The following is a 17,500-nucleotide window of genomic DNA, read 5'->3' on the forward strand; positions in this document are numbered from 1 at the left end:
CCTATCCAGTTATTGTATATTAAACAGAAACCAGAGATGGTAAAATACTCAGAGTTAATCTAACTTTGATTGTACAAGTGTAACCAAATGGACTATACTCTCGATATGTTACTGTCAGGGGCGAAATTAGATCTTATTCTGCATGGGTTTTCAGATCAAAAGGGCCCTGTACTGCTGTGAGGGGGGCCCATAGATTAGGAGATTAGAGACCCCTAATATTTTGGAAATGACAAAATACATATCGTCCTTGTCGGGTGTAAACCTTGTATCTCCAAGTTTCAAATGTGTACGTTCTTTCGCAAAGCAAAGCCCTGCTTCATCAGACAATGCCCAAAAGTAGTGAAAACAGCAGATCTACAAGCACACAACGCCTCGCGGTGCGAGGCGTTGTGTGCTTGTAGATCGGCTGTTTTCACTAGTTTAATTCATTTTTAAAATGAAAAATGCAAAATGAACGGTTTTGGACATACAAGGTTTTCACCCGACAACGGCGATATAATAGCCTATGAATTTATAATACTGTCACCAGTAGGGGGGCCCTTGGGTTTATTAAACCCATCAACCCTATACAAATTACGCTTGTGGTTACTGTGCATACTGGAACTTGCACAGATTGATCACATTCTTTTGATTCACATCATTCGGTGATTACAGTGACTTGGCTCTTAAACTGTGTGCGTGCGTGCATGCGTGCGTGCGTGCGTGCGTGCGTGCGTGTGTGCGTGTGTGTGTGTGTGTGTGTGTGTGTGTGAAAGATGCTGTAAGTATACTGTAAGTCATATATGTCTGAGGAAGGATCGAATCGATAAAAGAACAGATTACTGTAACCCAGCCATGCGCTAACTTCCATCGAAATACATCACATCTAGACCTTCTGCCAGGCCAGCATACCCAAGAGAGGTAAACCATAAGAACATTAGAGATCGAGGGAAAGAAGGATTTATAGATATTACAAGTGTAAGTTAATAATACAGTATATAGGGAATAATACAGTTGTCATACCAAAGAGGAACAGAGGAACCATGCTTTGTTGACATTGTAAAAGCATGTTATTGCCTATACTCAATGCATCTTCTATAACTGTGTGAATATTGTTGGCTCTGACCTTTTCTCTCCCTCCACTAGCATATCTATCATATATGTATATACTGTGCATGGGGCGAATACAGTGATAGATGGTGTGTGTGTGTGTGTGTGTGTAATAATAATAATAATAAACTTTATTTATAGAGCACTTTTCAAAACAAAGTGCTTTCCAATGGCAGAATAAAATACAGTGCAATGAAATGAGATAAGACAACAGTAAACAGTAGAATGTAAAAGGTAAACAACTAAACAAGAGAAGTAAAACATAAAAGAAATAAAACATAATATATAAAAGGCTAATTAAAAGCCTTGGTGTACAGGTGAGTTTTCAGTTGTGACTTAAAGGTGATACACCATGCATTTAAAAAGTATTTATGTCATATTGTTTATGTCCCAAAAACGTTTTTCAAAAGGTTTGAGGCTAAATTACCACTCCTGAATAGAGAGCCTCTCTCATTTTTGAATGGCTCGGCTGCAGTACCACCTTTGGCCTGAACTGTTCTGAGAACACGTGGAAAGCTTTTAACCTCAGCCTTCCCAAAAACAGAGAAAGACACAATGGTCAGAAATGGGACTTTGTGAGGATAGAAAGTGCTAGTAGGACCCCCAAAAAAGGTTTTAAAATTGGAAAAGTGAAAATTCATGGTGTATCACCTTTAAAAGAATGCAGCGAGCTAGCTAATCTTAGAGCCTCAGGCAGGGCATTCCAGAGCCTGCAATGCTTTAACCCAGGCCTAGAATTATTGACTGCTTTAACTGTTGAAAAATAGCAGATATACAAGCTCACAGCGCGGCACCGAGTGCCGCACTGCGAGCTTGTAGATCTGCTATTTTTGAAAAAGTCGTGAAAATGTGTGCAAATCTTTGGATACATGTATTTTTAGAGCGAACGTTTGTAACTCATATTTTGCTTCTGGGTGGTCCCTGGAACTAAATATTTTGAGATGCGGGTCCTTGGCCAAATAAATATCAGTTTGGGGGTCCTTCACATGAAAAGGTTTGAGAACCACTGACATAGTCTCTCAAGAACAGACTAACTGAGCTCCAGTTAAGTGAAAAAGGACCTTTTCTTTGACGATGGCCGGCCAGATTGCTGACGTAGAAACACGGGTTTTTCAAAAAAAACCTTAGAAGGATTCAAAAGACACTTATAGAATCGGGTCATAATTCTAATTTTCACGATTTTTCAAAAATAGCAGATCTACAAGCTCGCAGCGCGGCACTCGGTGCCGCGCTGTGAGCTTGTATATCTGCTATTTTTCAATAGTTAAAGCATAAAATATTGCGTCATAATGTGTTCAGGCCTAAATGGGTTAAAAGTAGTCAATAAAATCTTAAAATCTATTCTAAAACTTACAGGCAGCCAGTGAAGGGAGGCAAGGACAGGTGTAATGTGGACACGCCTTCTGGAGTTGGTCAATAAATCTGACTGCTGAATTTTGCACTAGTTGAGGACGGGAAATCGTTTTTTTGCTGAGACCAGAATACAGGGAGTTACAATAATCTATGCGTGATGAAATGAAGGCATGAATGACCATCTCCAGGTCTGAGTATGAGAGAAATTATTTAATTTTGGCTATATTTCTAAGCTGGAAAAAACATGATTGTACCACCTTGGTCATTTGAGAATTAAAAGATACATTTTAGTCAAACATAACGCCTAAATTACGACCAACACTTTTAACATTTTGTGACAAATTGCCGAGCTGTGACTGAAAAAAGGGGGTGGAATGTGGGGGGCCAAAGAGGAGGATTTCTGTTTTTGCCTCATTGAGCTGGAGGAAGTTCTGGAACATCCAGCACTTGATGTCCGAGAGACAGGTAAGTATTTGGGCTATATTGTCTGTGCTGCCAGGTTTGAGGGGGATGTACAACTGTGAGTCATCTGCGTACACCGTACAGGGACGTGCTGGGCCCCTGATTCAGCCCGGGAAAAAGAGTTGGAGAAGCCCTAATTTTCTTTTTTTTAGTTATATTTTGTCGTTGTCGGGTGGAAACCTTATATGTCCAAAACCGTTTGTTTTGTATTTATCATTTTAAAAATGATTTGAACTAGTGAAAACAGCCGATCTACAAGCACACAACGCCTCGCACCGCTTTGCTTTGCGAAAAAAATTATAAATTTGAAACTTGGAGATACCAGGTTTCTGCCCGACAGGGACGATTTACTTTCTTGGCCGGACAGCCCCCAAAATGGAACGAAGGCCGACATTTTATTTTAAATTTTTTCCTAATGGCCGGCCTGGACCGGCCGGGAATGAACCGGCCGTTTGGGAGTTGTCCCGCTTTTCCCAATGGCCAGCACGTCCCTGTCTGCGTAGCAATGAAAATTAATCTTGTGTTTACGAATGATATGGCCAAGTGGGAGCAAATATATGGAGAAAAGTAACTGGCCCAGAATAGAGCCCTGGGGGACACCAGAGGTCAGGGGGGACCTGAGAGGATTTTGCCTCCCCAATCACCACCGGAAAAACTCCCATCGGTGAGGTAGGAGCGCAACCAGCCAAGAGCTGTGTCCCCGATGCCAACCCATTTTTTCAGGCGGTCAATTACTAAAATAGAGCGATCTACGGTGTCAAATGCAGAGCTGAGATCTAGGAGTAATAAAATTGAACAATCTCCATCATCAGCAGCACGAAGAAGGTCATTTGTGACCTTTAAAAGAGTTGTTTCCGTGCTGTGACAAATTCATAAACGAGATCAACTGATTGTATGTGTACTGTATGTGTGTGTGTGTGTGTGTGTGTGTGTGTGTGTGTGTGTGTGTGTGTGTGTGTGTGTGTGTGTGTGTGTGTGTGTGTACATGTGTACATGTGTACATGTATACATGTGTGTACGTGTGTGTGTGTGAGAGAGAGAGGAAGAGAGGAGGGAGGAGAGGATCGAGGAGAGCAGAAGACAGTGAGACATATGGAGAGAGAGAAAGAGAGAGAGAGAGAGAGAGAGAGAGAGAGAGAGAGAGAGCATATTTGTGAAGGATCTTTTATATTGGAAGCTCAGCTCTTTAGAAGGCCATCAATCATATCTCTCTCCCTGTCAGATTCAAGCAGTTATTATGTTCGTCACAGCCCATGAACTCCCAGTCAGCCTTTTCCTGTTGTGTGTGTGTGTGTGTGTGTGTGTGTGTGTGTGTGTGTGTGTGTGTGTGTGTGTGTGTGTGTGTGTGTGTGTGTGTATACTGTAGATATGGATGGATGAATGGAGAGATAAATAAAGGATGGATTAATGACTGAAGCTATATGGAAACATCCAATCCAATGAGGTATGTTGCCCACTGTTCCTGATGAGAGATGGGTGTGGTAGCAGCAGGGTTGTTGATTCGCCATCACCCCAACGAGTAGCTCCATTCCATGATTATTAATTGCTCAATGTGGGCGACAGTCCGCTACCACGTCCACGGCCCCTCCTCCTCTCCTGGGATTGAAAGGTGATCTTTCATGTTGCCAGACTGTCCTCATCAATGGAATCAATGGAAGAGGAACCCAACCTCAGGGTAAGGAGAAGGTGTACGTGTACTAGAGGCTGATGGGCTAGCAGAGGTATCGTTTGACTGATGTGTGGACAGGCCAATTACTTATTGTGACAAAAGTATGCATTTCATCATGACATAAAAATCCATTATTTATTCATCACACAGCACTGCATGACTCTTGAGAGAGACGGAGGTTCAGCAGGGAATTAAAATAATACCAAATAGACTGGTTGTCAGTGGTCAAGATTTGCTAGTTGCTACTGCTGTTTAGTCTAGTTTTTTTTAAATGTAGATACAATTTCAGAAGATAATGGTCTGAGGGAAATGTGAGCGCTTCATTATCCCCTGTACTAGACTGGCAGTCGGACTGCATCATCTTATCACATAGCCCCAGCTATACCTCATACACATGATATCGACCACCCTGTCTACGCAAGGTCTGCAGTCTCCCTCTCTGTCCTGTCTCTCTGCATGTGTGTGCATGAGCTCATGGATATGCTTGCATTTTAACAGGGACGTGCTGGCCATTGGGAAAAGCGGGACAACTCCCGAACGGCCGGTTCATTCCCGGCCGGTCCAGGCCGGCCATTAGGAAAAAAATAAAAACAAAATGTTCCATTTTGGGGGCTGGGCGGCCAACAAAGTAAATCGTCACTGTCGGGCAGAAACCTTGTATCTCCAAGTTTCAAATGTATAATTTTTTTTGCATCATACAAGTCCGTTGCACAAAAGTAGTGAAAACAGCCGATCTACAAGCACACAACGCCTCGCAGTGCGAGGCGTTGTGTGTTTGTAGATCGTCTGTTTTCACTAGTTTAAATCATTTTTAAAATGATAAATACAAAACAAACGGTTTTGGACATACAAGGTTTCCACCCGACAACGACGAAATATAACTCATGTAATTGGCCCACTGGCGGTCACTTGTCATGATCTGAAACGACAAATCTTTGAGTAGCAGCAGCGCTATAGAGAGAGATCTCTCTCTATAGCGCGCAATGAGGGCCTCTCCAACTCTTTTTCCCGGGCTGAATCAGGGGCCCAGCATGTCCCTGCATTTTAATCTCTGTATGTATATGCATGTGTGTATCTGCCTACTGGTCTCATGCAGGTAGGGAGAATAAAAATGTTAATCCAGTGTTTTAGTAAGGGTTTTATGGCTCAAGGACACCGGCTGTTTATTATGTCATCAATCTGGGAGGTCAGAGCTGTCTTCTCCTGTTCACCCTTGTGTGGCAGGGACAGACTGTCCCCTCCATGTATGCAATACTAGATGGTTTAAATTTAAAGGGATATGTGTCTATAAGATTGGTTGGAAGAGATGTTAATTGTTGCAATACTGCATAGACACCTGTCAGTTACATACTGTATATCTTCCACACTCCCCACCATACACAGTACAATCTGTGTTCATTTAACTCTGAAAGAGATTACACACTCTCATAGTTAACACTGAGGAGTTTGTGGTGTATGAACACTTTCTAAGTTAATAAGTAAAATGAAATGTTATGTACATTATGTACAGGTATGGCTAATCCAATGGCTTTCCAAGAAGAAGCAATAACATGAATAGGCTACTTGGACAGTGTGTTCTAATTGATTGTAGTTTGACCTGGATCTAAATCTGTCTTTCTCTGAGGAATCAGGCCTCTTTTGCTATTTCAGTCCACACCGTTTTCTCATATAAAAACAAAACAAAAAAACATGGATGTTATAGGACAATAATAACAAATCCATGAATCTTGAAAGTCTATCAACCGAATGTTGTTGATGATCAACTTTACATTCACAAACGATTTAAAGAAAAAACGGGTAAACTACCGACATGTTTATGAATTCCAGTGGAAACAAATTGATTTTGTGCAATCTCAGGAGTCCTCATCTGTTTTCAGGATCATCAGTGTTTCAGAGTATAGATTTTTAAATGCAGACTCCTTTGTGTTCTCTGTGCCTTTGTGTTCTTTGTTAAAATTTAACAAAATGGTCGCTTCAACATTTGACAAAATGGTATATTCCCAGGTTCCGCAGGTCAGCTGCCATATCAAGAAACCATAGAAACGGGGGAAAAAAATAAAATGTACTTCTTAAAATAAATGTATCATGCCTGTTGCTAAGGTATGGCAACATGACTGGTGTCTTGCACGCGCACGAAGGTGCGCGTGCAAGACACCAGTCATGTTGCCATACCTTAGCTTTTTCTGAACTGACGCCACTGGACTGTCAGCCATGATGACTGTGCTCTCCACCAGCAAGCTCTGTATTAGTATTCCAGGCTCAGACCAGGAGGAGTAACAGCATAGCAGGCAGAAACTCCAGCGACACATTTCTAGCTGGGCTTTTTCAGAACAGCATGAACAGTTTTGACAACTGACTCCATTTGTCTGACCCATTGTGAATTCATTTGTAGTAAGAAACGTGTTATTTCTTAATCATACTGGTGAATACTCTTAGCATTAAAGACTGTTGAAGAGGCATTTTTGATGTGACACAGTGCCAGCTGAGCGGTGACATAAAGTGCTTACTGGGCTTAATATGACCGATATACCCAATATAGACACAATATATAAAACCAATACCATAAATCCACATTATACTCCTTCACTGTAGGATATGATGCTTATAAACATTTACTTACGGGGGGATTTGGGTATACATTTAGTTGAACTGTCCCCTATATAGGTACTCTATATATTCTCTATATCTTCTATTCTTTTTATATCCTTGTTATACTCTGTATAGTCTCCATATACTATACTACCTGTATACACCCTCTATATTCTCCATTGTTGCCAGATGAGAAATGTTGAATTATCGTACCGGAGGCTTAACATTATCGTATTTGAAAGAAAACTATCGTACACAGCCAAAAAAGAGAAATCACGCGTGTAAATAAGAAATTTCACAGAAAAATGCTTATTTGATGTCAGAAATAACTTTGTTTGAGACTCCTATGTGACAAACATGCATCACTTATGCTGCATGGAGGCAGGCAACTTCCTGGATCTAACTCAAATAAAAGCCTCAAACTGGACTGGAAAGATTCGACCAGTGTTTTTGATGCCTCCAAGTACAGATCTAGGGTCAGATTGACTGATTTCCTGTCTTATTATCAGCTGCCAGGGTATTTGATAAAATCACGCTCATTTTTGTGATATTGCATTTATTGAATTATTGATCGTACATCGCACAGAGGGTCAAATTATCGTACAAATACGATAATTATCATACATCTGGCAACACTAATATTCTCTATGCCCTCTTCTCTATTTATACTGTCTAGATACTCAATAATATACTGTACCTATAAACTAACACTGCATCAGTACATTTTTGTTTCTCTTAAAAGTATTGGCTGATGCTGTGAATCACCCATATACTGTAACATTAACATCTAACATTTGATTTGATCTATAGAATAAAAATAAAACGTTTTTCTTTGAATGAAAATAAGTTTGTATACAACCAGTTCTGTGGTCTATAACATTTGGTGAGAGTGAGAAGACTGGAGCTTAGATCTATGAGATTTTCTCTTGATGTTATCATTTTTGAAGCTCTAGCCCATGGGATATGCCATTTATGCATGGCCTTTTGGATCCGTAAACTGTCAGAGGTTCAGTGAAATGGTCATGGCCCATGGGATGGTTCACAGTATCACCCAGTCACCCCACAGGCACATCTCTCAGTGCCTTCAATTGTATCATTCTCTCTCCATCTCCTGCTTCAATCTATATTTTTCTTTCTTTGTCTTATTTTTTCATAATCCCATCTCCTATTTCAGATCCTTGCTGCCCTCGGATATAAAAAGAGAGATGCAACAGCCTAGTATCTGCCTTCTCATCAACATGGAGGGGACACAGCAAGATGACATCCTTTCAAAACCTATTTCAACCTGTGACAATTTACTGATCCTGTGTATGCTTATTTTCAAGCAATGTCCTTTCTTTATGTATCGTACATTTCGGTACACACATTCACTGCTGGTATGTGCCCTTACAGCTACTACAATTGGCTATACAGAGCAGCTTCACTGTTAGTTGGGGATTAGGCAACCTGCTCAAGGGCACTTCAGAAGTAGTTAACCACTTAAACATTATATACTTGACCAAGGGTCCTCCAGGGCTCTATAGTAGGTTTGCAAATTCTTCCCTCCACAAAATGTCTAGTCGATCTACAAGCGCACAACAGCCCGCATTCGGTGAACATTCTCCCCCAGAATAGGGACGCTAGGGTTCATGTGGTTATGGACTGTATTTTCACTTTCCCCACACAGGTTGTCCCAGTTGATCTTGTACTTAACTTCAAATAATACAGTTACAAACCTGCCTCAAGCCAGCATGGGCTTTGCCCTGCCACCTGCTGGATGCTTGGTACATCATACCATCCAAATGACTAAAATGATTTTCTGAAACCATGGCATCCATAGATTATCAAAAACCCCATCACTGTTAGCACTCTAACTATATGCCTGATGGAGGCAGTGTTTGTTTTATTCTGCCTGATGATCAATGACCAAGGGAAAGTAATCAATGTGATTAAAGTTTCAATGCACACAGTAAAGTCCACTGTGTTCATTTTACTCTGGGAGTGTAAAACTGGACCCAAATGGGCCCTTCCATTTATTTTATATCTCATCTCTTCCCTCATCGTTTCCTCCTTTACATCGCTAGCTAAACCTGCAACAGCTGCAGTCAAGGACCTGCTAAGCAGTGACAGGGGGAGTACTGTACTTAAAGACTGTAATTTCTTTGTATTGTCTATTGTCTTTTTCAGTCCAAGGCACTGTTATGCCTAAATTATACTCCGTCATATGATGGTGTCCCGTCACTGTGCCTGCCCATCACTGTGCCTACCATTGTAAGCTTCCAGCAGCCCTGAGTAGAATAAAAGCACACCCATTCCCGCACTTAATAAATCTTTACTTCCCTCTGACGCTCTTTGCGGGGAGCGAAATAGAGCCGCAGAACAAGGGAGGTGGGAAGGAAAAAGCAGGCTGGTGTAAGTGTTGGGAATGAGAGAGGGGAATAAAGGAGATTAATCTGTGGCAGCTGAGACAAGTGTCGATACAAAGGGTAATGACAGCAGGGCAGTATTAAATACAGCATCAATGTTGAGGGAAAAAAAGAGAAGAATTATAGTAAGACTATTGCATTATTCATGATGCTGATACAAGGGTATATCAGAATGCAGCAGAGGCAAAGTGTGGAAGCATAAAAAAAACTATGGAGGTCAGGAAGGAGGCAAGAACTGAATCAAATTTGAAATCTATTGCGTTAACATTACTGTGCATGGTGTTAACAGGTTCACGGTGTGTATGTGTGCATCGTCATCTTACACTTGATTTGGATAATGAGATGAGACACTAATTTGATGTGGAATTATGCAGAGCTGTGAGGGTCAAACAACCCTGCAAACATTAGATCTTCAAACAGCAGAGCACAACTGCCCTCTATATTCTATGTCCGGCCTTTTAGACCTGACATGGATCACGACACAGTCATATTAATGTCCAGAGGACGTGCCATGCTTACTCATTCCATGCCAAATATGTTCTGTATTTTAAAGCTTAGATGTAGGCCTATTTGTGTTTAACTCAATGATAATTCTTAAATGGTTAGACCTCTCCTTAGAGTACAATAAACAGAACAATGCACTGATCTAATAAAATCCTTTATTTACATAACTGCTCGTGAAATGTGTGGGAGGACTGTACAGTAGGTTGAGATCTAAGAACAATATATTTTCTTTCGTTTTTCTAGTTGAACCAAGATTCATTTGTCCAAGCTGTACAGATTCTTTCATGAGCTCAATAATGTCTATACAGAGTGAATCCTATAATCTCTTAGTAACTACTAATGCAGTGATCCAGACAGAGCAGATATAGGCATATAGCACACCCCTTCCAGTAAGAACCACATTAAAAATACAATGTACTGTTGACCAGATTTTATTTTCACCCAACAGATAATGTTCATGCTCACATTACAGCCGAATCGATTCACGGCTTGACATGAGACCCTGATCAATACAGGCTACCCCCCAAGCACCATCCCTGCCTCCCACAACCCGCCATGATGGGGTGCCATGTTTGTAGATGCGGGATGACATACAACAGAGCTAAGAGGACTAAACCAGACAGGGACGTGCTGGGCCCCTGATTCAGAGAGAGAGCTCTCTCTATAGCGCTGCTGCTCAAAGATTTGCCATTTCAGATCATGACAAGTGACAAGCCAGTGGGCCAATTACTGTACATGAGTTATATTTCGTCGTTGTCAGGTGGAAACCTTGTATGTCCAAAACCGTTTGTTTTGTATTTATCATTTTAAAAATGATTTAAACTAGTGAAAACAGACGATCTACAAGCACACAACGCCTCGCACCGCAAGACGTTGTGTGCTTGTAGATCTGCTGTTTTCACTACTTTTGTGCGGTGGCCTAGCTTGTATGATGAAGCAGGGCTTTGCTTTGCGAAAAAATGTATAAATTTGAAATTTGGAGATACAAGGTTTCTGCCCGACAGTGACGATTTACTTTGTTGGCCGCCCAGCCCCCAAAATGGAACGAAGGCCGACATTTTCCTAATGGCCGGCCTGGACCGGCCGGTAATGAACCGGCCGTTCGGGAGTTGTCCCGCTTGTCCCAATGGCCAGCACGTCCCTGAAACCAGATAGGAGACAGGGCCTGTCTTTGTCTGGCTCTGAAACCCCAGACTCAACACAATCTGATCTCCTGTGTTTGTGTGTCCTTCCTCTGTCACAGCTGTTGGCTGGGAGCAGACATTGCAGATAGGAATATTGCACGATACTGCAGCAGATTATGAAATCCCACACTGGCTCAACTGTGATAAACTTGCATAATTGTAGTTTACAATGTATTTATTTTTTAAAGTGTAAAACACCTCAGAGAACACATGTGTCCACAGCAGCCTGCACACATTATGCAAGTGTTGTTGTTTTGGACTGACCTTTGACCTTTGAAGAAAACTGGGCAGAGTGTCTGGTCTCAAACAGCTGAAGTTCCTTGTTCAGGTCACATACAGTCAGATCAATGTCCCATGAAGACAACCCTATAGTAAACACATCACATCACATCACATTACATCATTAAGAATGGAACATTCTGCATTTGCACAACATTTCCTTCCTACTTAGGTCGTGGACAGTCTCATCGTTGGTCATCACCATCGCATGTCCATGGTGAATGAACCTACGTATGCAGCCATTATCAGTACATGATAGCAGAACTGTCTTCCATTGTTTTGGTTCTTTACATGAGGATCAGAGGACCAAAATGTAATTGGTTATTTACAAATTAATCCCAGATTAGGCAAATCTTTTGTAGTATTTATGTTTTCTTGTACTCATGAATGCTAAGAACATCAACTTAATACCAAATTAAGCTAATATGCCAGCCCCAGCACAGTAAACAAATCAACACTGACACTTAATATAACCATTTACTTTATTTATGTAAATAATGAATACGTTCACCCTGCCTCGCTCAAAATTATAATAATTATAATAAGACCTTCCTCCAGCCTAAAAAATCACTCTTAAAAATGCACACTTGAAACATTTCCTGATGAAGCTTGAATAAAACAAATATCTCCGTGTTGCAAATGAATACATAAAACAAGATATTGAAAAAGAAAACAATGATGAAGTAACATTGATTCAATCACATTAATATGATTTCATTATGAACTGCCATGAAAACAGATCATCATTAATATATGTTTCGTCTTTTGGAGGTTATTATTACACGCATGCAGTTGCTCCTAGCGATACACAGACTTGCATTGGTGTGTTAGCGGACTCACCTTGTTTGATCTGATTCTTGGCACACACAAGTTGATGGCTGGTGGATATGTCTCCGATCACTATCAGCATACGATAGTTTCCGTGTTGAAACGGCTGCTCGGCGTGGTGCTGTCCAGGGTGCTGAACCACCAAGGCAGGCTGAAGCTGCGCCTCCGAATCTCCTTGCTCTACTGAGAAAGGTGCTGCGACTGGGATTTCCATGGTAACAGTGCCACTAGCGGACGCTGAGCCCCTCTCCATCTCCATGACAACTGCATCCGCAAAACAAGCACCATGACAGTGCAGGATGAGTTGAGAGAACCAGTGGGCGTGGCTCCGTGGGAGGTGAATATCTGATTGGATCCCAGCTTATGTGACTATATGATGTCACAGCCCACCATTGGACAGTCGGAAAAGAGGGATATGGAAATTTTATGTTAACCATATTTCATTTATGATGGGACTGCTGAGGCTGACAAGCACAGCTTTGAGATACATGTGATGAAGATAAAGATGAAGAAAGGAAACTTGTTGATCACCAGGGTTGTCACACTATGCTTTCAATGTTAAATATACTCTTAAATTAAATACACTATGTTAAATATACTCTTTATTCATGTTAAAAAAAGCTATCATGATCCTTTTTTACTAAGGGCCCCTGTTATTCAGGATATTTCCCTGCATTATTCCTGTGTAAACAATAAAAGCAAAAGCTGAAGCTGAGAAATTTGAGACATATAAAGGTTCTATTTATATCAGTGTCATTGCAAGAACCGAGCTGTGTGTCCCGAATACCAAACTGATACCTCTTTGTTCCCATTGTGAAACAAACAATGCTTCATCTGTGCAATAACAGGGACAGCGATAACAAGTACCTTCAGTTGGCATTATAAATAAAACCCTGCTAATTTAAGCGTCATAACACATTTGAGTGAGACCTTGTAAAACCTGGCATTGATTCATTCTGCAAAGTGTACATGCTTGATATTGACCGGATAAACTCAGTCTAATTAGGAGGTTAGGTTATGACAAAGATAAAGCTCACAGTTCAGTTGTTGATTCTTGATATAATCTCCTTAATGTGAGCCAGAGGCTAAGGTTCAGAAGATTACTAAACATATGGATAAAATTCACTCATTTTCTTGGTATTTTCTTCTTTTATTGAGACATTAAGCTCACAGGGAGACAATATCGTCGTTGTCGGGTGAAAACCTTGTATGTCCAAAACCGATTGTTTTGCATTTATCATTTTAAATTTGATTTAAACTAGTGAAAACAGCCGATCTACAAGCACACAACGCCTCGCGGTGCGAGGCGTTGTGTGCTTGTAGATCGGCTGTTTTCACTACTTTTGTGCGACAGCCTTGTATGATGAAGCAGGGCTTTACTTTGTGAAAGAACGTACACATTTGGATATACGAGGTTTTCAGCAACGACAACGACGATATGAAGAAGACAGAAAAGAATGGTGTGGCAGGTTTTGGCTGCAGAGACAGTTCTTAGTCACTGCACTAATAGGCATGGCACGTTGGCACAATATTCAGTTATCACACAGGTTTTAACCTTCACCATGCAACACAGGGGCACGTAGATTTTCAATGACATAAAACGCTCAGATCATCGTCCTGAGTGGTCAAGAGCACAACGCCTGCACTGCAGCAATCAGTACAACCTGGGCATTTATCCAACATAGATCAGAAGTAGGGGGAGGTTGAGAGATTGGGAAGAAAGCATCTTATATGCCTGCATGGGATCTGCAGATTATGTAAGAGGTTTTTGAGTATATTACATACAGCCACATTATTTGTTTCACCTTAGTGCAATTCTCTTGGGAGCATTGTAAACCCTGTTGTATTAAGTCACTCACTGTACTGAAATCAAACATCAATACTGCCAAGAACGTGGTTTTAGAAAGGCTTTTATTAATCTCACTAGAGAGATACTGTCTGCTCACTCGCCTAGCTCAAAAATGTTCCTAAAGGAATTATTTATCTTCCTTGAATGTTGGCATGCTAGTATAGTAGGCTAAACTAGAAAGAATGCGAGCACAACTCACAATTAATAATCTGTTAATCGGGTGCACGGCTCAGAAGAATTCAATAAATGCTAAAAAAAAAGGGGGGGGGGGGGGGGGGAGGACATAGTTGTTGCATCAATAAAAATGTAATAAAGTGTTACATCTCTACGGATTAGGTCATTGGCAGGTACATTTTCGAGCAACCCACGCCTGGTACAGAGAGAGTAAACTGAAATGGTGGCGTCCTTTTGTGAGCATTTGTGAGGACTGATATCATCATGGAGATAAGGCTGAAAAAAGATGACGGTTCCTCAGCTCAAACATCATGAAACAGTTTTGCTATCTCTTCTTAAACTGTAATTATTCTGTTTTCATAACAGATTGACTTGATAAATAAACTGAAAGGTCCCAACCTATCAACAAATAGTGTGCCTGCATGGTTGATGGAGGTCTGGTGTCATGTTTTGATGTGTTTAAAAAACGAGGGCCCCAAAAGTTAGGAGGACCATCATATTGTCGTTGTCGGGTGGAAACCTCGTATCTCCAAGTTTCAAATTTGAATTCGCGAAGCAAAGTCCTGCTTCATCATACAAGGCCGTCGCGAAAAAGTAGTGAAAACAGCAGATCTTCAAGCACACAACGCCTCGCGGTGCGAGGCGTTGTGTGCTTGTAGATCGGCTGTTTTCACTAGTTTAAATCATTTTTAAAATGGTAAATGCAAAACTAACGGTTTTGGACATACAAGGTTTTCATCGGACAACAACGATATACTGGTCTAAGAATGGAGTTATCAGTCTAGGAAAGCAACATTTTCTAGACTCTAAGGAAGATGTTTACAGTTTTTCATTGGTCACTTCAGCTATCAATTGATATATATTAATAATATAATAAAGAATGAAAATGAGAATGAGACTTTGCCCGAGGTGACGGAGTTTATAAGTATCTCGGGTCTTGTTCACGGATGAGGGGAGGACGGAGCAGGAGATCAGCTGGAGAATCGGAGAAGCAGGAGCGTTATTGCAGTCGCTGTATCGCACTGTTGTGACGAAAAGAGAGTTGAGCCAGAAGGCAAAGCTCTCTGTCTGCCGAGCAATCTTTGTTCCTACTCTCACCTATGTTCATGAAGTGTGGGTCATGAACGAAAGAATAAGGTCGCGAATACGGTCGCACTATAAAAATCTTCAGATCCTGTGCGTGCGTCACAGAGCGTGACACCTCATCACAATGATGTCAGAACATCATTGATGACATCAGATCCCTGATATCATCAATATACATCTCTTTTATGCCCAAATATGGAGATCTCTGATGTCATCAATATCAAGCCCATATCAGGGAATGCCCATATATGGACATATTGTGTCAGTCTCATGTGGTCTATGACGTCAGACATCTATGATGTCAGACGTCAGTCATCTCCATATTTGGGACAATATGGCCACATTTTGGACACATTTTGTCCAACTTAAACCAACGAGGTCTGTGCATTTTTTGGGTAAAAGTTGATCCCCTGCCAAAGTGCCAGCGTTCACCCAGCAGTCTGCCGTCACCCAGGCGGATTGTGTGCACGTGCCCATGCGTGCATGCGTGCATGACCTCGCCCTTAGGGCGTCTTACTGGATAGTATTATTAAAACATCCTTCCTGAATAATGCTGGGATTATTTTTCGCATTGTTATTTATACTGATAATGTGGCTATTGTTCTTTAAGAATATCTTCTATCCAAAATATCACAGCTACTAGTACATTCCAACCTCTGTGAAACAGCATAATATGATAAATAACAGTTACCCAGCTAGCTAGACTACAAAAAATGCCTATAAGATGTTTTTTTATCCATCACTGCTATCTCAAGGTTGTTTTCAATTACCTCCCACTCCCTGCCCTGGTGTAAACAGCTGACCAGATATTGACAAGGGTTTTCACACGTCTCATGTATTGTGATACACACAATGTTGTGCATCTAACAGAAAAAACACCCTGCAACTCTACTAATGCCTGCTGCCTGCTTTCCTTGGTAGCATGAGAAAGAACCCTGCCTGCCCTCTGTTCTCAGAAAGCTATTGTTCTCCCTTTTAGGTTTGTGGTTTGTGAATTTGTGATGGTGCATGTACCGTATATCTGGGAGGGAGCCTGCTATGATACAGCAGTGATGGATCGCTGGTGAGGGTTGGTTATTTATTGGTTAATGTGTTAAAGCAATCCGCTGTACACATATGCACAATTTAACTGTATGTATGAAGTGCAGAGACACTTCATACATACAACTATTTTAAGGCACCAACCTCACCAAGTTATTATAAAGGTAAAAGTAAAAAGCACAGAATTCATTTCAGATTCAGATTCTAATAGCATCCATGTCTGCAACTGCCAATGAGTCAGCATTCTCCACACTCTCACAGTCACAGTGAGTCTGAGAGCAATCCAGTGTCTACTGGCATCTGCTGGGCATAATGGGTGGGTGCAGAAAGCAGCCATTGGCAATGGCATTGGTTGAGATTGTCCAACTGCAAAAGAAGAATGACTGCCTCCTCCCATAATGTCATTTATCCATTGTTATTTTGTAATCAGGCACTGTGTGTGATGTGACAATTAAGCTGATTCTGAACTGTCCTATGTCTCTTGCTTGGTATAGATACCAGAGGAGCAGCATGTGTTTTGAATGCAAGAAACATTCTTAAATTGTAGGTTTTAAATGACAAATCCAAAGGTCACAGGCTCAGAGCAAACATTTCTTAAACTCACATGCACACTGTAGATTATTATTTTCCACACCTCCACACCTATTAGGGCACTAGTGTTGAGCATTGGCTCTGAAATGAACTCCCAAACTCATTCTAAGGATGGACATGCTATTATTTTACAAGGTGGATGCATGCACCTATAGATTAGGTTGAATTCATATTAAGACATAGAGCCTATTGCCATCTTCAACATGTCTTGTTTTCACAGATGGAATATAGTGTAGCAGGAGCTCCATTAGCAAACCATGCAAGCAGAGAAGGTCAATAATATTCTAACATATTGCCAGCTGGATATTCTATTCCATAATTGTTCAAATCAACAATGGATGCATACATAGAATGTTGACTTTCTTCAAAAGTAAAATCTATGGAATCAAATTTAATT

The 17,500-nt window shown here is 41.0% G+C and overlaps 1 protein-coding gene across 1 annotated transcript in view; it reads right to left on the bottom strand.

Moving 5' to 3' along the window:
• Positions 1–12,621, bottom strand: part of LOC308288585 (microtubule-associated protein 1A-like) — a gene marked incomplete at both ends in the record, with an annotated part of 50,214 nt that extends 37,593 nt beyond the window's left edge. Inside the window, 2 exons of the mRNA XM_080730056.1 lie at positions 11,520–11,621; positions 12,375–12,621. Coding sequence (XP_080586182.1) covers positions 11,520–11,621; positions 12,375–12,621 — 349 coding nt within the window. The remainder of the gene's footprint in view (positions 1–11,519; positions 11,622–12,374) is intronic.
• Between the last annotated feature and the right edge of the window lie 4,879 nt (positions 12,622–17,500).

The sequence above is a fragment of the Nannobrachium achirus genome (genome assembly GCF_963921795.1).
Source record: "Nannobrachium achirus genome assembly, chromosome: 7".
NCBI classification, from domain to species: Eukaryota; Metazoa; Chordata; class Actinopteri; order Myctophiformes; family Myctophidae; genus Nannobrachium; species Nannobrachium achirus.